This window comes from Ostrinia nubilalis, chromosome 12 (assembly GCF_963855985.1).
Source record: "Ostrinia nubilalis chromosome 12, ilOstNubi1.1, whole genome shotgun sequence".
In the NCBI taxonomy this organism is placed as follows: domain Eukaryota; kingdom Metazoa; phylum Arthropoda; class Insecta; order Lepidoptera; family Crambidae; genus Ostrinia; species Ostrinia nubilalis.
This window is the reverse complement of record NC_087099.1, coordinates 14784461-14806251: the sequence shown is the minus strand read 5'-3', so window position 1 is coordinate 14806251 and position 21791 is coordinate 14784461. Positions and strand designations below refer to the sequence as shown.

General features: G+C 42.3%; 2 protein-coding genes across 3 annotated transcripts; both read left to right on the top strand.

The window, feature by feature from the left end:
• The first annotated feature begins 437 nt into the window (after positions 1–437).
• LOC135076595 (synaptic vesicle glycoprotein 2C-like) lies at positions 438–7618 on the top strand. Of its 2 annotated transcripts, XM_063971021.1 has the most exons (10): positions 438–642; positions 1051–1212; positions 3115–3277; positions 4985–5106; positions 5411–5655; positions 5736–5893; positions 6004–6148; positions 6300–6589; positions 6730–6857; positions 7035–7618. In XM_063971021.1, exons 1-10 carry the CDS (start codon positions 552–554, stop codon positions 7094–7096), a joined length of 1566 nt encoding a protein of 521 aa, XP_063827091.1. In that variant the 5' UTR covers positions 438–551; the 3' UTR covers positions 7097–7618. The 2 variants fall into 2 exon arrangements, with proteins under 2 accessions (XP_063827091.1, XP_063827092.1); XM_063971022.1 differs by lacking the exons at positions 6730–6857; positions 7035–7618 and having other exon boundaries at positions 6300–6593.
• Positions 7619–8729: 1111 nt separating this feature from the next.
• LOC135077030 (putative transporter svop-1) lies at positions 8730–15832 on the top strand. The gene is made up of 11 exons (XM_063971622.1): positions 8730–8876; positions 9842–10003; positions 11044–11206; positions 11716–11837; positions 12145–12389; positions 12552–12688; positions 12971–13097; positions 13339–13434; positions 13798–13988; positions 14341–14468; positions 15679–15832. The coding sequence occupies exons 1-11, from the start codon at positions 8828–8830 to the stop codon at positions 15756–15758; spliced, it is 1500 nt and encodes a 499-aa protein (XP_063827692.1). The 5' UTR covers positions 8730–8827; the 3' UTR covers positions 15759–15832.
• Positions 15833–21791: the final 5959 nt, after the last annotated feature.

The window sequence follows — 21791 nt, the reverse complement described above, 5'->3', positions numbered from 1 at the left end:
AACATCTCAAACTATTATGTACTGAAAACGAGACATTCCTCTATCGTTACATCATGTATCGTTCCAAGGATTGGAACAACTCCATTCATACGTAATACCATACTAGGAAAAATGCAAATAAATAAATACCAGTCGTTCGTTCGTTCTTTTCAGCCAAATCTGGACAAATTACTGAAATGTCAGTCACTACTGTGCTACGCCAAAAAGAGCTAGGTAAACACACGGCAGCGAATAACAAAAATAAGTCCAACGTCACATACAGCAAACATAGAAACATTCGTTGCTATTTTCGAATCGTCGAGCTTATCAGCGCAAACAGTCGTGTTGATCATACGATTTCGCTTACCACCCATGACGCTGCTATCAGGGCATCTGACGCGCCTCGAGCAAGTATATAAGAGAAAACTTCCCAGGTAGACAGATAAAAATCTAGGAGCATCAGTGACTGTAGCACGAAAGGCGAACAGTACAAAAAACTGTCTCCTAGCATCCAAAGATTTTAAATAAAACATTTTATTACCTTTAATTTATTTTTAATTTAAATTTCGAAAATGAAACAAACCATTGCCAAAGATATGGGAGATGCAGAAAAGAAGAGGCCATTACATACGGCCACCATTGAAGAGGCTCTGACCCTCACAGGTTTGTATTGAACTGATCAATAATAACAAGGCATTTGGAAAACCAAACACATTTTCTAAAAAAAAACTCTTATTTTTTGTATGTTGTTACCTTTAATAAAGCAGTAGAAATATCATAGAATTATGATAAATCTACCATCATCTTGAGACATCAGTCCTCGAGTGAATCAAAAACAACGGACATTCTACACTAAAAATTAGTTTCATTTTGCCCAGATAAAGTGCTCCATCGTCATCATTGAAAGGGCTGACCAATCAATATTATCGATTTTGTCATAACAGTTACATCCGATTGTCTCATTCAGTTTTAGAGAACCAAGATCTTGTAATTTATTTGCCATAAAAAAGGCTATAATTTCATGTCCATCCTTTGTCCAGCTAACTTTAACATATCCAATCTTTTTCCCAGGTTTCGGCAAATACAACTTCTCGCTGCTGTTAGTATGCAGCTGGACGCTGCAAGCCATGGGCATGGACCTCTTCGGCACCAGCTTCGTGGTGGCTGCTGCCGTCTGCGATCTGGAGCTGACGATGCAGCAGCGGGCTCTGCTCACTGCCATGCCGTTAGTTGGTAAGTTAGGATGTCACCAACATTTGCCTTCCAACATTTCGTGATAGTCTCTGCTAGCTCTATGCCATGCCGTTAGTTGCCGTTAGTTGGTAAGTTCGAGCACCAACATTATCCACCAATATTTGGAGATGTATAAAAACGTAATTTGTCCTACTAGTTTACTGGTATTACATTATACTTTATTATGGCACTGGTTCAGCGGCCACTCTTGGACTACTTACTCTCTACCAAATACATTTAAGTATTAAAGGTCCTCTAATTTTAAAGCATTTTCGCCTCGATCATGTGAAAGATCTATCCTCACACCAGTTTGTCTGGAAGAAATCACTTTCTAGGGATAAGACTGCTAAATTGAGTCTTTCCAATTTTTCTACTTGTTTGCTAAGTATTCACCATTTCCTCTGCTGCTGATAGCTCCTAAAATCATCCATCATAGGTCATCACAACCTATCCACGGGCAATCACATTGCTACTTCTTGGCACGCAAGAATCGCAGATTTTCTGAGACTATTTTTGAATTTACTTACTTAACATTATAAACACACTCCTTTATATTATTAGCATAAATCATGCAAATGTACACTATAATTATCTAGATCTAATTTTAACACACAATAACTGAACTCTTCCTAGCAAACAAACTAATGCGCCTGATCACTCAAGTTCAATAACAAACGGTAGGGGGAAGTACGGTGGGAAAACCAGAAATTAAATCAACCTTACAATCTTGGATTCAATCCCAGTCAGACCTTAGTCAATTTGAACTCGGAATTTCTTACGTCAAGGCATTTCAGTCAATTGCACAAACTGAAGAAATGAAACGCACTCTTTATTTTTACAAGTCTTCAAAAACAATCGCATAATTTTCAAGAACACATTTTAGCACCTTTTTGCTGAAAAATTTCTACAGCAATTGGAATCGGAAAGACTTTACGTGGCCACGAATGTAAAAATTGGTAACTACTTGGTAAAAATGTCATACCTTTATTCTGAATGGCATCTAAATAACTACAAGAAACATCCTTAATTAAGCCGCCCTTGACATTGCTGTAAAATTCAGTTAGTTAATTCATATCACCGCCTCTTATCTACAAGGTGTTTAACCTTTCCAACGATAACTAGAAGGGCATTAATTAATTGTAAGTGGATATTTACAATAAACAATATAAAATCAACTTATACAATGCTTAACAAGTTACCTATTTATTATCGAAAATCACAAAAACATATAAAAACTGTGCGACAATTTTTTACTCTTTATTCTAACTGTATCCTTTCTCAATGGCTCAATTCTTCTTCCCGATTTTATAAAGTCTATCACAAGAGTTTAAGCTAAATATCCTGTCTATACAGGAATTTAGTGTTAGGATCTAGAGGTGGGATATAAGTAAAGAAAGAAGAAAACAATCTCTATTCGCCAGACAAAATTGCATCATGAAGAGGTCACCTCTCTTGTTTATCGACTGTCTCTACATATTAGTTCGAGACAAACATCCAAAAATTGTTATCTTTGTATAATAAACAAACGTGTGCATTATTTGTTCTACTTTTGCAGAACGCCTGATATTTTTATCTTATCTTCTTCCTGCATCAGTCTGCATTCAATGGCATTAATTGTATTCAACTGATTAGCCACAAAAACTACAACCAAGGCAACAGCTTGTACCTAAACAAATATTATATTATTTTGGGGTGACTTCTAAATGTACCATTTAACCTGACCATCATCATCATTAATGGCAATCAACTTCAGGCAGTCACAAAGCACTAGCCGCTTTTCTCATATAAACACTGTTCTTGAAATCGTCAGTTCATCGAACAGCGGAAACTGATGCAATGCCTAAAACACCTAAGCATTCTTTGGTTTGGGCTAAAGTTGGACCATTTTTTGTCTTGTTACAGGAGTGGTAACCGGTGCCCAGCTGTGGGGTTACATCTCTGATACAAAGGGTCGGAAGCTGACCCTCGTGCTGTCCATGTCCATAGGCTTCGTGTTCGCAGCCTTGAGCAGCTTCTCTCCAGACTGGATCACGATGGCCGTCCTCAAGCTCATCTCGTCTACTTTGTAAGTATTTATTGATACATTGATAACCTGGTCCAAGGCGGCTATTATCATGTTATGTAAATTGATTTTATGAGTAAATATGTGTTTATTTGTCTTTATGGGTACTTAGATATTGTTTCATAGAGTTGATCACTTGATCCCCTGCACTTGATTATTAGTAAGTAAATGCACAGGAAAGTATTAGTAAGAAAAATGCTTTGTCAGATTGGTCTTACAAGAAAATGAAGTGAAAATCGCCAACAACCTAAAATATTTATGCAAAGATTACTTAATTAATATCATCTCAAACAAATGACAGATAAGGCGAAAGCAGAAATAAAACGGAAAGTTTTCTTGTTTACATAATACAGAACTCTCGTTTTATTAATAGTTGGATTATTTGAGGTGACATTGTAGAAATGCCCCGCAAATAATGCAAGATAGAGAACTGAAAAAGCATAGAATTTTCAAACTTTTCATTTTGACTAGAAACAGAAACAAAAACGTCCAAAACAAATGTCATGCATGATGGATGAGCGATTCGGCAGACTAATTACTCTAAACTTCAGTTTTTAAGATCATAGTATAGATGACCCACGCTGAACTGTCCCACCAAACTCAATGACAGGGGGGCGCTACTATCGTTCAACTATATGGTTTCCAACATGGAAAAATCTTGGAAAAGTATTGACGGTGGCGCCCCGCTGTCAATGTCATGGATAGGACAGTTCAGTATTTTGGAACTATACGCATAGTGTATTATGACGAGAGCGCAATTTCATGCATTTGAGATTCCTGAAAATGTTCAGGACTCGATTAGGTATAATATTATGAATGTTCAAATCTTTCAGAACGCTAATTTCGTGTTTCTAATCAAGGCCCAAGCCTCAAGTTAACATTTAGTTTCTATAATTTTCGTTCATCTACGTCGTTACCCGAGAAACTCCGAATGTTTACCTTGTTTATGACGCAGGAAAGTCTGTAATCATTGTTATCAATATTAACTAATAGCCACAAACGTGCTGATAATAATAGATAACGAGCTTCTAAATAAACACGTGTTTAAAAAACTCCATTGCACCTATTTTGAACTAGGTACCGTTTAATTAAAGATTGTTAAAAAAAATATGATTAAGATATTATTGTCTATGGGTTCTTTGTCTTTAAAAATAAATTAGCAATCATGAAATCATTTGTATGTTTATTGAAACAAGTACTTATTTTAAATTAAGTCAGTAACGACGCACAAGTAAATATTTTCACGGAAATACCTTCGTGGTAATAAAACCTTCAGATGGTAATCTGACAATAATGACTTACAGGATTAATGTGTGCTGCTTGATTGCTTTGATAATGTTTATCGTTATCACTGGGATTGGGACGGTACTGAAAATAATGTGTATGATATTCAATATTTCTTGGGTACAATGCAACCCTTGTCCTTAAAACCGCTTTATTTCTTCGGAACGCACGTTATGGCGTTAGTTCCATCGAGCTACGGTGGCTTCTGAAAAGATGTTAGATGTTGAACCAGTTGAACTCACAATAGTTACTTCTTATTTTTAGACTCTGTTTTCATCCAGGCATCATGAAAAATATACTTCATTTATTGCCCCCGGCCCCGCAATCGTTTTACAACAAAGGTGCGCTACTTTTCTATGTGTAGGTAGGAGAGGTAGGATGTGGTGGTAGGTGACCACAGACTCTCATCATTTCTTTCTTTCACAGCACGTCTGCCAGCAACTCAGGAGCATACACACTGCTGGGTGAGAGCTGTTCGATGCGCGCGCGCGGCCGCTCCATGCTACTGTGTACCTGCGCTCTTATGTGCTCACAGGCTGTCGTCGCTGGTGAGTGATAGCCTTTTTTAAAACTGTGTGATTTAGTTTCAATTACCTTTTCTAGATCTAAAACGGAAAATACTACACACTCTACATTCAGTCTGGTGTACACGGACGACGACATATTATATGCTGTAGAAAGTTTAGATTTAGTTACTGTAGCCGCTGTATTTAACATTGATTAAGTTTCTTCGACCTCGTCCATAACAGTGTAGGTACCTACTTCTATTGTCCTGATGATGATAATGACCCTGTCTCTACATATTTATCTATCAAAAATATTTCTTAACGTTACATTTTTTCTTGTTCACAGTATTCGCATACCCCATCCTCCCCTTGGAGTTCGCATACAAGATTGACTTCCTGAACATCACCTACCGCCCCTGGCGTCTTCTGGCCCTGGTGATGGCTATCCCTTGCGCTGCCACTGCTTGCCTGCTGCGGTTCTTCTACGAGAGCCCCAAGTTCCTGGCTTCCCAGGGCCGGTACGATGATGCCTTGGATGCTCTGAAGGGCATTTACTCCGTCAACACTGGCGACAAGGCTGATAACTTCCCGGTAAGCTTGAGCTACTCATCTAAGATGAAATAAATAATGTTTTTGCTTATTTCCTTACTTTAATGACTGTGTTTGTACAGGTCAGAAAACTGATCGAGGAAGAAGGAGACCAGTCTGCTACTGTAGCTGACTGCTCGTTCTTCAAGTCCATATGCATGCAGACAGTCCCTCTCTTCAAGCCTCCTCTATTCAAGAACACCCTCAAGCTTTTCTACCTGGTCGTCGTTATTTACATGACGTAAGATTTTAGACTTCAATTTCTTGATTTGGACCAGTCATAGTCAAATCGTTTAAGTAAATTTTGTGATTCTGAGCTCTTTTTTATTGATACCTTCCTTTGTTTTGCAGTGGCAGCGGCTTCATCCTCTGGTTGCCCTACATCATGAACAACCTGTTCTCCGTACTGGAGTCTGGAGGCGGCGAGGGCATGAACCTCTGCACTGTGATCAAGTTCTCCACCCAAGAAAGCTTTGCTGTCTCTGGAAATGGCACGGTAAGAAGAAATAATTATAAAAAGCCTCTAGATTAGAAGATCTTTTTTTGCCTTCTTTATTATATTCAGCGTTATGGTTCTTAATTCCTAGATCCGACTTAATCTCGATCTAAATCTAGAATCTGTTCTCAACTTTTTCCTTCTTCCTCAGGACGTGGTCGAAATCTGCAATGACAAGATCCAAGAGACGACACTTTTATCGGCAATGTCTTACGGAGCCTTGGCCAGCACCATCAACTTGCTTCTATCCTTGACTTGTGGTGGCCAGAAGAAGCTGGCAATGATCGCCATCATCGCGACCTCTGCTGCTGCCGCTGTGTTGTTGAACCTCGTCGCTAGTCCGATTGCTGGCGGAGTCTTCTTCTTCGTCTTCCTTCTTTGCGCTCTAACAATGGGCATTCTGAGCGTATACTTCGTTGAGCTGTATCCTACTTCTGTAAGGTGAGCCTTAATGTTATGATTCATCTACACATGGGTACTACAACTCAGGAATCTTATGCCTTTCATACTCATACAATAATATCTTACTTTACAAAATATAGTTCCATTTTACTTACCTACTTGTATTTTTCTTTCTGCAGAGGCATGGCGTCCTGTCTTTCGGTTATGCTGGGAAGGTCTAGCGCGTTCTTCGGCGTGAACGCCATCGGAGCGATGATCTCATACGACTGCGAGCTTACCTTCTACGCTTGGGCGGTTCTGCTACTCAGTAAGTACCCACGTTATTGTGTTTTCGCCAAAAAAAAAACATTAGGTTCCTTTTTTGTTTTTCCACTTTCGACTTTTTTTCTCTCTTTTGTTTTTCTTTCTTGTGGACACAATAATCTAATGTGATATTTTTACTTTTTTCAATTTTACTATAACAGTGTTTCTGTTTTTGTTACAGGTGCAATCGCCGTAGCCTGTTTCCTGCCAAACGATAAGAAACTGCAGGAGGAATCGAAATGAGCAGCACTAGGATTATTGTAGATATTTAATTAGAAGACTGATTTATAGTGTCTCATAAAACCCACAGACAAGAAAAAACAAATTCTGATTTCGTAGTAATTTTTCCAAGTGTTTGTTACAATGAGAAAAAGGTCACATTGAGAAGAAACTTCTTGTCTACGGGCAAACTTTGATTTCCATGAAATGAAAGTTTTGAAAGTTCAAAAAGCGCAATAATTATGTAATTAAGGTACGAGTATGTTGACTGTATCTATAGTCTATAGTGTTTGTACGAGTATGAGTGAAATGGTGAGTGAATCTAGATCAACTTGATGATTGTGACATTTTACAAAGTGTTTTTATGAAAGTTTACTATTGAAATTATTTGTTTATGATATAGCCAGAAGTCGAAAATATTTTGTACCTGATTGACTGATTAAAATTTAATATAGGATGTTGTATTGATGGATGAGATGTGATCATGCATACATGTAAGAAATAGATTGTAAGTAGTATTTTCAATAAAGACTATTATAAAAAATATTTAATCTTCTTTTATTTATCACAAAACAGGAAAAACCAACCAACGATTCCAAGAAAGACAAAATAATTGTGTTTAATATTTTTAGTTTTTACGACATGTTAGGCAGAATCTAGAACAACATAAAAATTCTGCCATGTATTGTTTTAGTATTTAATTTATTACTTTTCAGTTACTTACATAATAATGTAGCCATTATTAATCTTTTTATCTCAATTGCGAGATGTTTATTTATGAAAATGATAATGTTGTACTATTATCAATATTTATCTAAATTGATTGACGCTAATGAAAGTCAATAAAGAAATTGAGCCGTTCAATAAAAATATATTATTGGTGGATAAATATATGTATAGGCATGTAGCAATTGTTTCTAAAACTTCAGACAAAGCTGCCACGATACCATAGAATAATAATGATAGAGTTTCATCTAAAATACTGGAAAACTATGTTATGTTGTCCTGGTACTTTTGATTCATCTTAGTAGACATAAATGGGTGCGCTTCAGGGAAAATACCTCTTTTTGACCCTAGTAATTATTTTAGTCATTATGGCTATGTTGCACCATCTTACATTCAACTTTAACAGACGTCAAAAATCTGTCAAATTCCATACAAAAAACACCGGTATTTTTATAGTTACTGTTAAAGTAAGGTGGTGCAACTCAGCCTATTGTGTAAATGTTTTAGAGCCACTGTTTATAAAGCTTTATAAGTTATCTGAATACTTTTAGTGCTAAGTTTATCGCCTGCTTATCTCTGCCAATCGTAAAGATTCTACTTCAAAAGACAATTTTCACATTTCGACTCAATAGGGGAGACTGGGTAGAATTGTAGCAGGGTACGGTTGTAACAACTTGACTGTTGCTTGGCAGGCGAGGGGTACAAAGGGAAGGGTACGGGTGACAAGACGAATAAGGTGGTATGGAGTCGCCCGTATGCCATTCTAATTGTGCCCCTCACCTACCGAACATTGTTCGATAACATGCGAGTTGTTACAACTGTACCCTGTCTACCCTACCTACTCAACACTCGGTAAATAAATTATCTTTATCTCTAATACCTACTTTATTGCATTTCATAGTGTACCTGTCTTTATCTTATTGTTCAGTGTTGATTGATACTACGAGGAAGAGAGACGAATAGTGTCATTTCGAAATCGTTTTCGCGACACAGAAGTACTCTTTTATGAAGTCATAAACATCAGTGAAAATGAGCAAAACTTGGAATGTACCTATTGAGGATGCCCTCGATAAAACAGGTAATTTATACAGGGTGTCCCAAAAAGTAGTGTCAAGCCGAAGCCCAGACCTACCACTGGGCTTCGGCTTGATACTACTTTTTGGGACACCCTGTATAAAAATATAGGTAACCTTTAAATGAAGTTGTCTCCAACCAAGAGAGAAAAAGATACGTTCGTATAGTATAAGGTAAACAAACTATCGATTCTTTTTGGGAGCAATAATTTCGTTCGCTCGTTTCAGTCCACTGGCTGGACAAAATTAAATATTGTACCTATTTAAATATAATTTACTAATAACTGTCTATTTATTTAATTTCCATGCCAACCATAATACACGCTCTGCTTAATTTGGATCTTAAAACCCTTCAAGGATGTCTTGCTGCTTCTAGTTTAACAATTTATTTACTCGTACACTTTTTAATAACAGTCTAACGCCTGTATTCACAAATGATGCTTGCAGGCTTGCTTAAGTGAAATAGCAAATCGAACGCACAGCGTTGAATAGAGCTCTGTGATTGGTTCATATTGTGTCACCCTGTGCGTCCACGCGCACTGTGAGACCTCATAGTAATGTTTGTGAATACGGGTGTACCTACTATCCGTTTGCTTTAAGTTTGCCGCTGGCGATATGACGTCACTCGAAGGGAAGCGTCTATAACTTTATCAAACTAAATTTAAAATATTTTTTATTTATTTATTTATGCTTCAATGCCAAAAATATTAACATTAGGCGAACTTAATGCCATAAGGCATTCTCATCCAGTTTACCTTCGGGTTATGTAGAAAAATTAGTTTTTATTTATTATTATTGATAAAAATTGTGTATTTGCGTAAAATAAGACATATTAATTGCGTTTAATCACTAACTAATTGCGTTTAATCGCGGTTGGGGGAGGGGACGCGCATTCCACGGACCGGCAAACTTAGCGCGAACGGGTAGTAGTTAATAAACTGAATTCTGATAGAATACACACAATTTCCAGGGTTCGGCCTGTACAGCCTGGTCTACGTGGTGATGGCGGGGTTCGCGATCATAGCTTTCGCGTGCATCACGTACAGCACCACCTACATCGTGCCCACCAGCGCGTGCGAGCTCGCCACCAACATCGCCGAGCAGGGGATCATCGCTGCTACACCCATTGTCGGTTAGTACAGAACTCCAAATGAACACCCACAAAATCCCCATCTAAAACACCGCATTCAAAATCAAAAATATTTATTCAGTTTAGACCACAAGTGGCACTTGCAGGACTATTCCCACCTCTCGTTCCCACCACTGCAACTCCTGTGTAGCCAGGATCTACAGCTTGACCGCCACAAAAACCCAACCAATGAAGGTCAAGTTTGTCCCGGGGGAAAGTTAAACTGTCATTGGACCCGCAACGAAATTAATCAGAAGAACATACTTAGGAGGAGTTCGAAATTAAGGTGGCACTTATGAACGTCAAAATATAGTAAATAATAAAAAAGAAAAGGTAGCCCTTATGGGGCACTTTACATGTCTCCTTATCTTTTGGACCCTACCAGCGCTTCGAGACAAACATATGGCAAGTGCTGAGAAGAAACGCCGGAACAAACGGATTGCAATTGGAGTAAACCGCTAGCACCAGTTGCAAGTGCATTTCAGTAGCACTAATATTAAAAAAAACTTCTATCTTTTGCCACTGAAGGACCGCCATAAGTGCGTAGAACAGTCAGCGTCAAATAGGTACACCTAAAGTAGCCAAAAAGTTCGCAACACGTCTTTGGTACAATTGGAATAAGTTTATGTTGTATACTTTTTGACCACTTTGGGTGTCACGCCTACTCTTATTTAGCCAGCCGACTAGAGCTTTGAAAATAGACTTTTAAAGCTATAAGTAAATAAACTGAACAAAGACAAAAAGCTTCATGTAACCGTGACAAAGGAAGGCCATGGTAGGATATAAATACTATCACGCTACGACTAGGAGCAGAGCAAAATGAAAAAAAAATCGGGACTATCCCACCTCTCGTTCCCACCACTGCAACTCCTGTTTAGTCAGGATGTATCCCAACCAATAAATACCAAATCATGTGGCGAAAATGGGAAAAAAATATTGTACCTAACGATTTTCACGCGTAAGAATAAACAATTTCGCAACAAAAATTAATTATTTTGATGGTGCACCTAGGAATCTAAAATCGTATATGTTCTCTTCACCAGGCCTTATGATAGGCGCCCCTTTCTGGGGCTACATAGGAGACACCAGGGGCCGGCGCAGCACGCTTATCCTGTCTCTCCTCGCAGCAGCGCTCATCAATCTTATCACCAGCATCTCCGTCAACTGGGTGATGCTGCTCGCCTTCCAGCTGCTGGCTACAATCGCGTGAGTCTAAGGGTCACTGCACACGGGCCACCGTCCACTTCCATAAAACAACGCCACCGTACCATATTACCTGTAGTCTTCTTGTTCTTTCATTTTCGTGTGGCGGCCCCAGCCTCAACCGTGTGCGGCGAGCCCATATAAAATGTATGAAAACTACAAGAAATATAATTATGCCGGTGGCGTCGTTTTGTGGTTGTAGACCCTAATGCTATATTCGTGTAGAGTCCAAACTCAAAGGTGTTCACTGATCTCTGTCCTCTTAGTACAAAATTTGGCACTAGCCACAAATTAGAGCCAACATGAGGTTTCCAGATTCAGCCCTCAATACGAGTAAAAGATACGTTACTATGAATTGCTGGGTATGTTCCTGATACCTTCTCATAACAGTAAATGAGTGGAAATGAGGTAGGATTATCTTCGGTAACTCGTAATAGACATCTGAAAAGAATTTAAAGATTTCATATCAGGTAGTAGATCTAACTATGCCCATTTTTATTACCCTGTTGCAGATCAGCAGGCCAGTTCATGCTGGCGATGACCCTGCTTAGTGAGAATATTCCGATGGCCAAGAGGAATCTGTCTGTGCTATTGGTGACCAGCTTATTCCTGCTCGCTAATGGCGTCATGGCAAGTAAGACCTTAGAGACCTATACTTAACGACTCATTTTAAATAATGCTGCTTCATACCACTAAATAATATAGGAGTTGTTTACACTCGTATTCGGGGTTTTTTATCGAAACAGGGTTTCCATAGTTGCGCTCACTAGTTGATTGCAAATGCGATATATCCCTATCGCTTCACCATTCACCAGTTGGCGTTACTACGAGTATCTTAGCCACAAGGTACCGGACCTTACAGTGGCGCCAACTGGCCAATCAATTCTCAGTTGCATTCTTATAAATTAATAACCACATTGAAACCTTACTTCTTTTTTCAGTGCTAGCCTTAGCAATCATACCTCTATCGTTCTCCTTCTACCTCCCTGCCCTGGGGATATACTGGAACTCCTGGAGGACGCTGCAGGCCGTGTACTCGATACCAAGTATCATCATGGCAATCTTCTTTTACTTTTTGACTGAGAGCCCCAAGTTCTTCTATGCTAGAGGCCAAGAAGAGAAGGCATTGGAAATTTTAAAGGTCATTCATAGAAGAAATCAATGGAGGAAGAAGGAAGAATACCAAGTAGGTTCTCAAAATACCTCATAGTCATCAGGATACTTTTTGAATAGTTAGATCATTGCACTATTGTTTATTTATAAGCTGGTCTGATTGTACGTCTTTTAAAAAGATAGATAGAAACGATTCAAGAGCAAGGCATATTAGTAAATAACTTTATTATTTTAGGTTAAAAGTCTGCTTAAAGAAGATAAGAAGGAGTTTGTGAGCCAACGGGCATCAGCTAAAGATCAGATCGTGCCGCTGTTCAAAGCGCCTCTACTCAAATACACGGTGATCATGACTACGCTGCTGGTGTTGGAAGGGTAAGATATAAGTACCTACTTTTATATAAATTCAAAGTGAAGAGTAAATTGAATTTTTTGTTCAGTTGACAGGCGCGGATCCCGTCCTCAAGAAAAGTTGGGCACATCACTTCGTGCAATTATATCTCAATAGAATCTGAGCATGGGCATTTAAAATTATGTCCACTATAGTGGATACGTGCTTGGTCGACCATATCTAAAGATATTTGTTACAAAATTGTCCTTAATACAGCTACTTAAGATGCCATACATTAAGCCATTGCTGTTGACGTTAAATTCCAGGGTTGGCTCGATGCAGATCTGGTTCCCAACGATCGCGAACCAGTTTATGCAGATGATGGAAGCTGGGGCGCCCATGAATATGAACCTGTGCGCCGTGCTTCGGGCCGGACTCGAAACTGCGCCAGACGTGAGTTAGAATGGAATAGAATCAAAACAACTTTATTTAGCCAGCTAAAGTCCACTGTAGAATGTGAAAGAATGCCATGAAGTGATTTTCCACTATTTTCCCAGCTCTTCAGGGCATATTCTTATCGCGCTAGGGGATTTTTTTATCGATATTGCTTATCGACTTGGTCTCCACTTGAGCACCCGTTTAAGAAATCTTTATTGGAGACAATTTAAGTAAAGGATCTTCTTTTCTCTTCCAGCCTGACCTGGTCCCCTGCTCGTTGAACAGCACAGCCATGCTGATTGTACTGGCTTCTGGTGCTCTGCAGTCCAGTATCAACTTGCTTATCGCTTTAGTAAGTACTTGACCTTATTTTGTGAATAGTTAAATAACTTGTAAAAATCGAACTGCCAAAGGCGGGAATCGAACCCGGAAGTTTCGGTAGAGCCAATAGGTATTCGCATGAACATTCGTCTTCATTTCTTATAATAATTATAGTCTTTATGAAGCAATTTATGTTTGTCTCAAATAGAATGAAATTGAGAAATCCAAAGGGTTTTAACATTTGAACTTTTTAAGAAGCTTAAGTTTTCTTCAAAATATTAGTGTAGGTACCTAATTACTAAAATTTTATAGTAGTTGACTGCGAAATAGCAACAAAAATTTACTGATATGCTGTCAATTGTTGGTCAATTAGCGTGTATTTTTTTCTGAACAGGTGGTCAATAAGCTAGGCCGTCGAAACCTGGTCATCATCGGCACTGCATTCTGCGGCGCATGCGGTATCCTGGTCAACCTGGTGCCCAACACGGTGGCCAGTGCGGCGCTGTACATACTTTTCTTGCAAGGGTTCCTCGTGGTCGGCCTGTATACCGCCATTGGAGTGGCCATCTTCCCTACGCATCTCAGGTGAGATTATGAAAGACCCTCTCTCTCCTCCTTTAGACTTAAATAACTTAGATCACGATCACGATCCTGATGGTGTCAAACTATAATATAAGATACATATCCGACATGGAACATCATCAGACTAACAGGTGGCTTGGTCTGACGATCAGATTGATTCAAACCGCAATGAGTATGCACAGAGTGATTTTCGATGGGTTCTTGGGATCGATTTTCTGAACTTTCAGATCGAAAGAATTAAGCATTACCTACTCAACGATTGTAGAATTATAATGATAATACTTAAATACTGTATTTTAATAATTGCATCTAGAATTTTTTTCAGTAAAATTCACTGATATTATGTCCCTTGCAGAACACTAGCGATTGCCCTGCCGCTGACTGGCGGGCGCGTGGGCACCGTCATCTCCATCCAAGTGCTCAACTATCTTCGAGACGTGAACTGCGAGGCTGGTTTCTACATCTTCGCTACCCTCTTCGCCAGTAAGCAAGCCACTAGTCTTTTACCTAATTTTTATTTTTTTTATTTTCTTTATTAGGAAAACATACAGCTTATATTATGATACAGGTAGAATAAAAATAATAAGTCTTACACAAGCCTATGAGTTTTCACTAATTAATTAATGCCACGTAATGTCTTTATAGCCACGATAGCCCAACGGTGAAGTGGTCGGACTGGCCGACTCGAGATCCGGTCCGAGGAACGCGGGTTCGAATCACACCACCGCTCGACTATTGTGGTGGGGCTCTTCGTAACACAAGCTTATTTAGCTTAACACGAGGGACGAGCTATTATTAATTTGTGCAGATTGCTAATAATCTTTAAAAAAATGTGAGGATGTGGAGAAAGACTTTCCCACGGTTTTCCACAACGCCCGGACCTACGCCAGCATCCAGGTGCTTCCCTGGAACTGGCTAAAACTTTACCAGATCGTTGGTCCACATTACACTACGCTATGCGATTCGTGGTTGCCATTCGAAATCTTTTCTTACCACCCTTCAAATGCCTAATTACCTCTGACAAAGACTTCAAAGTTATCTTCTAAATATTTTCTAACCTCTTTGCGAGTGAGTAATAAATACAGAGTGGAATTTTGTAATGCCACCTGGAGGGAAAGTACTCTTAATAAGTAGATAGAAAAATTTATTCAAAGAAAACATTCCTTTATTTTTGAAAAGAAATGAGAACTGCGATCAAAGATTCCGAAATTTTGCTTGCCACGCCCGGGAATCAAACTAACTAAAATCTGTTAAAAATTACACCCTGTATTTTTATTGCCTCGATCGTTAGGGTTAAGTATAAAGATGAAATCTCTCTAACAAACTTGAGAAATCAAATCAAAGGAAAGCCATGAAATCTTAAATCATTATAATTATTTACAGAAAATTGTTTGGTACCTATCGGCGGTGAATTTTAGAAAAAGTTTAAAAAATCTATAAATGCAGTTCTCTTTCTTTTCAAAAATAAAGGAATGTTTTCTTTGAGTAGAATTTTCTATCTACAGTATTATGGGTACTTTCCCTCCAGGTGGCATTACAAAATTCCACCCTGTATATGTACGTAGTTTGCATGGCACCCAAGAACTATCCCAGCATAGTATGCCCAGCGATAGTTGGTTAATGTTAGTATTCGTTGGTTCTTATCTCAGATACATATGAAGCGACTTATGAGTTTATTTCCGTATAATTTCAGGTTCAGCAATAGTAGCATCGTTCCTCCCGGATGATAGACGTCTAAGCGAGGAGAAGACAGAAAATTCCACCAAGTTATGATCTTATTAAATATTCACTATCTGAAATAATCTAAATTGATGATTGAATTACATAATAGCTTTAAATTTCACTACTTGTTAGCGACGTCAATAATAGTCAAGATTAATGTTGGCAGCATCATGTCAAATAGTGCAAACTAGCTAATTAATCTGTTTCGTAATTAAGAAAATGAACATGAAATTTTCGCCAAAAAGGCAATACCGTAGCGAAAACCATCAGGCTCTCTCGCTTACTCACTCGGTAGGCCTCTTTCTTGCATTATCTGATCTCTCACTTCCACAAAATAGCTTCTCTTTCACACTTTTCTGGAAAATCTGGAATGTTCAGGAAAAAATAGAGAAGAAACGAGACAGAAATATCGGACCTCTCGCTTCGAACATTCTAGAGCGTGAGATAGCAATATGTTTTGTCCTTGCACGGATGGTCCGTTGCGCGAGGCAATACCGTAAAGAGAGCCGTTTTAGGTTTTTTGTCAATAACTTCGCCAATTTTGGGAATTTTGTGATGAAACTTTTTGTATAATGTAGATAATTTAATTACGCATCTGCAGAAAATAAGAAACCATTGTAAAACTACCTGCCAGTTGGAGAAAATTAGCAAAAACTGTGGATTTCCCGAAGACAGGGATAGCAATAGCGTGTGAAAGCGGGACGGAGATAGCCGCTCCCCATAAATACGGAATGAACCGCTCCAGCTGGCATGTTGTATTGTTTTGTTCAGTTCAGAGAACAAGTGCTCCAAGCAACAAGTGATCTGAAGAAGCAAGAACTGAGAAAAGGAAGCGAATAATAAACGCGAGAAGTCTCAGCAAGTGAAATAGTGGTTTTATTCCTGCAAGTAGCACCTACTACGCCTGACATAGTAAGGGCAAGCTCTCAACGGCAGTCATCATCGTCCGGTCAGCGCTCTCGAACACACACAAACGCATACAGTCCACTGCAATCCACCACATTTTCCTGGTCCTTCGAGTAGCCGGATTACGGGAATAGCGAAGATGCCTGTCACCAGGTCGGAGAAGCTACGAGGTGCCGCCGCCGCGGCTAGCGCCGCCGCCGCAGGGAGAATTACGTCGCCGCCGGTTCATGGAGGAAGTACTCCGACGGAAACCACGGATACTTCATCAACGCTGACCCCGTATCCCGCCGGGGGCGCGTCCTCACCGCGCATCGCCAGGGACCACGCCGCGCCGGCTGTTAGCACCCGGGTTATGGGAGAGCCCGGCGTGCATTTGGGAAGAGGGGAACCAGCACCGCGCTCCTACACAGAGGAGATAACCGCCGACGTCACGAAGCCACACGAAGCACTAAGGGCCCGTATCGCGGAAGCAGAGAAGAGACGTGCCGCCGCCGCCGCCGCCGCCGCCGCCGCAACCGCCGCCGCCGCCTCCACGCCCACCGCGGCCAATGTTGCCGCCGCCACCGTCGCCGCCGCCAACGCCGCCGCCGCGACTCCCGCGACTACGGTGACCACCGTGCCGACTGTTGAAGGACAGTACGCGCCACCCACGCCGCAAGTGCATGAACAAACGCCGCGACTGTCACGAGTGAATCAGGACACGCGCTCCGTCCGCTCGTCAAGAAGAAGGGCAGAAATAGAGGCCAAATTAAGAGTGGCCCGCCAGGAACTGGAAGTTGCCAAAGCGGAATTAGAGTTGGCCCAATTGGATTCCGACATGGAAGAGGATCCAGAAGAAGTGCAGTACAGGCAAATGCAGGTCGAAAATTGGTTGGACCACTCGAACACCATCGCCGAGAGGGTCCCGCCGGAACTACAACCGATACCGCCGCCACAAGTTCTACCGCTGCCGCCGCCACCGCCGCCGCAAGTGTTGCCGCCGCCGCCGCCACAGCCGCTACCTACGGAAGGGAGAACAGACATTCAAGAGTTAGCCATGGCCATCACCAAGCTGTCACAGAGGGCAGAGGGTGGCCTCACGAGACAACTGGTCGACCTCCCAAGTTTCAATGGCGCATGTGAAGAATGGCTCGCGTTCAGAAGGTCATATGAAGACACCGCGCGCTCCTTCACGCCGGCACAAAATTTGGCGCGACTACGAAGGTGTCTCCAGGGACACGCGAGGGAGGCAGTCAAGAGCCTCCTGTTCACCGCCGAGGATCCAGAAGAGCTGATGAAGAGCCTGGAGGTCCGGTTCGGCAGACCTGGAGCCATAGCCCTGGCGGAGTTAAAGAAGATGGAAAGGCTGCCAAGGGTCAACGAGTCATCAGGGGAGATCTGCATGTTTGCCAGCCGAGTCCGCAATGCCGTGGCCACCATCAGGGCACTCGGCAAGACAGAATATTTGTGCGCACCAGGGGCCGTGGAGTGTCTAATAGAGAAGATGCCGCCGACCATGAAGTCTCGGTGGCTGATGTACCAACGCGAGCGCCGGGCAGAGGGAAAACCAGCGCTCGAACTCATGTATGACTTCATGGAAGTTGAAGCAGATATTAACAGTGATTACGCTCCCCCGGAAGTGTCCTGGGACCAGAAGAGAAATATGTTCAAGAGGCCGGTTCACCATGTCCAACAAACAGAAGGACGCCGTGAAGAACCGAAGACTGACGCGAAGAAGTGCCCAGAGTGCCGTGAGGACCACTGGTTGTACGAATGTAAGAAATATAAGGAAGCCAGTGTTGAAGATAAGTGGGAAATGGTGAAGAAGGCAAGAATGTGCTTCAAATGCCTGCGCTTCAAGCACTCAAGGAACACGTGTCGGGCACAACCATGCAAGAAGTGCATGAGATGGCATCACATCAGTCTTCACTCAGAGAAGCCCGCAGCGGCGAAGACTCAAGAGAAGCCCGCCGAAGGAGTTGTATCGTCGGTACACACCACGAGCTGCGGAAAGGCCTACTTGAAGATGACGCCGGTGAACCTCTACGGGCCCAAAGGGACAGCAAAAGTGCTCGCGCTCCTGGACGAAGGGTCCACCGTCACGCTGCTGGACTCATCAGTGGCAAAGAAGATTGGGGCGCAAGGAAAGCCGGAAGCCATCACCATCGAGATGGTCGGGGGGAACGGTATGCAGAAGAGCAACTCCCAGAAAATCAACATGAAGATCAAGGGGGTCCATTGCAGAAATAAGCTCAAAATGGAAGCAAGAACTATCGACAACTTGAAGCTGGCGAAACAAGGGGTCGAAGAAAGAATGCTTCAAAAGTGTAAACACTTACAGAAGATCAAGGACAAGCTGGTCTACGACAAGGAAGAACCACAACTACTGATCGGGCAAGATAACTGGGGGCTCATAGTCACACGGAGACTACGCAAAGGGAAGGCCTCCGAACCAGTTGCCTCCTTGACCAGCTTGGGATGGGTCTTACACGGATGCGACGCCGGAGGAAGTGTCCCTGTCAAGTTCGTGCACCACAGCAGGTTGATGGAAGACGAAACAGAAGCCCTGGTCCGCCGGCACTTCGAGATAGAGTCGCTCGGGGTGCAAGCACGTCGGCCAAGTAATGACACCGACAAAAGGGCACTCGACGTCCCAGAGAAGACCACGAAGAGGCTACCAAATGGACGGTTCGAGTCTGGGCTGCTGTGGAAAAGTGAAAGGGAAACTCTACCGAACAACTACCATCAGGCACACCAGCGTCTCATCAACATGGAGAAGAAATTAGACAAGGACCCAGCACTGAAGACTTCATATGAAGAACTCACCGGAGAAGAGAAGAATCCCCAAGTTGTTGCCACATTGAAGGTCATACCACAAGTCACTCCGGACCCGAAGAGATTCTCCGACTGGACTCGACTGCTACGCAGTACAGCGCGCATATTCCAGTTCATCGACCTGCTAAAAAGAAGAGTAGCGGAAAAAAGAAGTGTCCACATCGTCAGGCACCGAAGATGGAAGAAAACACCGAGTCACGTCCCCCGGGAGAAGAAAGAAGAAAAGGTCTTCTTAACGCTGGAAGATAAGTTCATACATAGGGCAGAAGAGGAGCTTATCAAGAGGAGCCAGCAGGAGAGCTTCTCCAAAGAACTTTGCTGCCTCGAAAAAGGGAGGCCATTGGAGAACTCGAGCCGACTAAAGAAGATTGACATATACCTGGATGGCCGCGGAATCCTAAAACTGAGGACGCGCACCAGGAAGATTGGTTCGGGAGAAGGACGAACCAACCCGATCATACTGGACGGGAAAAGTCAAATCTGCCGGCTCATCATAGGGTTCTATCACAAACGGTTCTACCATGGCAACTCCGCAACGATAATCAACGAAATAAGGCAGAAGTTCTGGGTACTCGGCTTGCGCAGCACCACAAGATGGATCACACATGGGTGTCAATGGTGCAGAGTCCACAAGGGAGAGCCTCAAATACCACCCACCGGAGACTTGCCGGCCGAACGATTGCAGCATCATCAACCACCCTTCACCTGCACAGCAGTAGATTACTTCGGCCCGATGCAAGTCACGATCGGGAGGAGAACTGAGAAGAGATGGGGAGCCCTGTTCACCTGCTTAACGACCCGAGCGATACACCTGGAGCTGGCTAATTCATTAAGCACCAGCTCCATGATCATGGCCCTGCGAAGAATGGCTGCACGAAGAGGGACGCCGAAGATAATCTTCAGCGACAACGGGACTAACTTCGTGGGGGCCAATAGAGAATTGCAAGAGGCCGCCTCAAGGGAAGGAATCACATGGCGATTCATCCCACCTGGATGTCCGAATATGGGAGGCGCCTGGGAAAGAATGGTCCGCTCGGTAAAGACATCATTAATGACCGTTCTTAAAGAAAGATCCCCGCCAGAAGAGGTCCTGCACACGCTCCTCCTCGAAGTGGAGCATATCGTAAACTCACGTCCCCTTACCCACATCAGTATGGATCCCGAAGACGAAGAAAGCCTAACGCCGAACCACTTCCTCATCGGAAGATCCTGCGGAGCAATGGCGCCGGGCGTATTTGAAGACCACGATCTCATCGGGAAGGCGAACTGGAGGACAGCGCAGCGCTTGACGGACCACTTCTGGCGAAGGTGGCTGAAGGAATACCTGCCAACTTTGATGCCGAGGAAAATAGCCGGCCGGGAGACCGAAGACCCTCAAGTCGGCGACGTCGTATTAATAGTCGACGCGACGCTACCAAGAAACACTTGGCCACGAGGGGAAGTGCTGCGAGTGTATCCTGGACCGGACGGCAGAGTAAGAATCCTCGACGTGCGAACACCCGGAGGAGTGCTGCGGCGACCGACGCGACGAGTGGTAGTCCTGGTTCCTGCCAAGACGTCGCATCCGGAGGAAGGAGTGCTTCGCACTGCGGGGGAGAATGTTAGCGACGTCAATAATAGTCAAGATTAATGTTGGCAGCATCATGTCAAATAGTGCAAACTAGCTAATTAATCTGTTTCGTAATTAAGAAAATGAACATGAAATTTTCGCCAAAAAGGCAATACCGTAGCGAAAACCATCAGGCTCTCTCGCTTACTCACTCGGTAGGCCTCTTTCTTGCATTATCTGATCTCTCACTTCCACAAAATAGCTTCTCTTTCACACTTTTCTGGAAAATCTGGAATGTTCAGGAAAAAATAGAGAAGAAACGAGACAGAAATATCGGACCTCTCGCTTCGAACATTCTAGAGCGTGAGATAGCAATATGTTTTGTCCTTGCACGGATGGTCCGTTGCGCGAGGCAATACCGTAAAGAGAGCCGTTTTAGGTTTTTTGTCAATAACTTCGCCAATTTTGGGAATTTTGTGATGAAACTTTTTGTATAATGTAGATAATTTAATTACGCATCTGCAGAAAATAAGAAACCATTGTAAAACTACCTGCCAGTTGGAGAAAATTAGCAAAAACTGTGGATTTCCCGAAGACAGGGATAGCAATAGCGTGTGAAAGCGGGACGGAGATAGCCGCTCCCCATAAATACGGAATGAACCGCTCCAGCTGGCATGTTGTATTGTTTTGTTCAGTTCAGAGAACAAGTGCTCCAAGCAACAAGTGATCTGAAGAAGCAAGAACTGAGAAAAGGAAGCGAATAATAAACGCGAGAAGTCTCAGCAAGTGAAATAGTGGTTTTATTCCTGCAAGTA

Bases quoted from the DNA above. Each gene is read 5' to 3' on its own strand.
- LOC135076595 (XM_063971021.1), top strand. From the start codon at position 552: ATGAAACAAACCATTGCCAAAGATATGGGAGATGCAGAAAAGAAGAGG. The intron at 5,107-5,410 runs GTGAGTGATAGC...TCTTGTTCACAG, and splicing joins CTCACAGGCTGTCGTCGCTG to TATTCGCATACCCCATCCTC. The intron at 6,858-7,034 runs GTAAGTACCCAC...TTTTTGTTACAG, and splicing joins TTGGGCGGTTCTGCTACTCA to GTGCAATCGCCGTAGCCTGT.
- LOC135077030 (XM_063971622.1), top strand. From the start codon at position 8,828: ATGAGCAAAACTTGGAATGTACCTATTGAGGATGCCCTCGATAAAACA. The intron at 10,004-11,043 runs GTTAGTACAGAA...TCTCTTCACCAG, and splicing joins CGCTGCTACACCCATTGTCG to GCCTTATGATAGGCGCCCCT. The intron at 12,689-12,970 runs GTAAGATATAAG...GTTAAATTCCAG, and splicing joins ACGCTGCTGGTGTTGGAAGG to GGTTGGCTCGATGCAGATCT.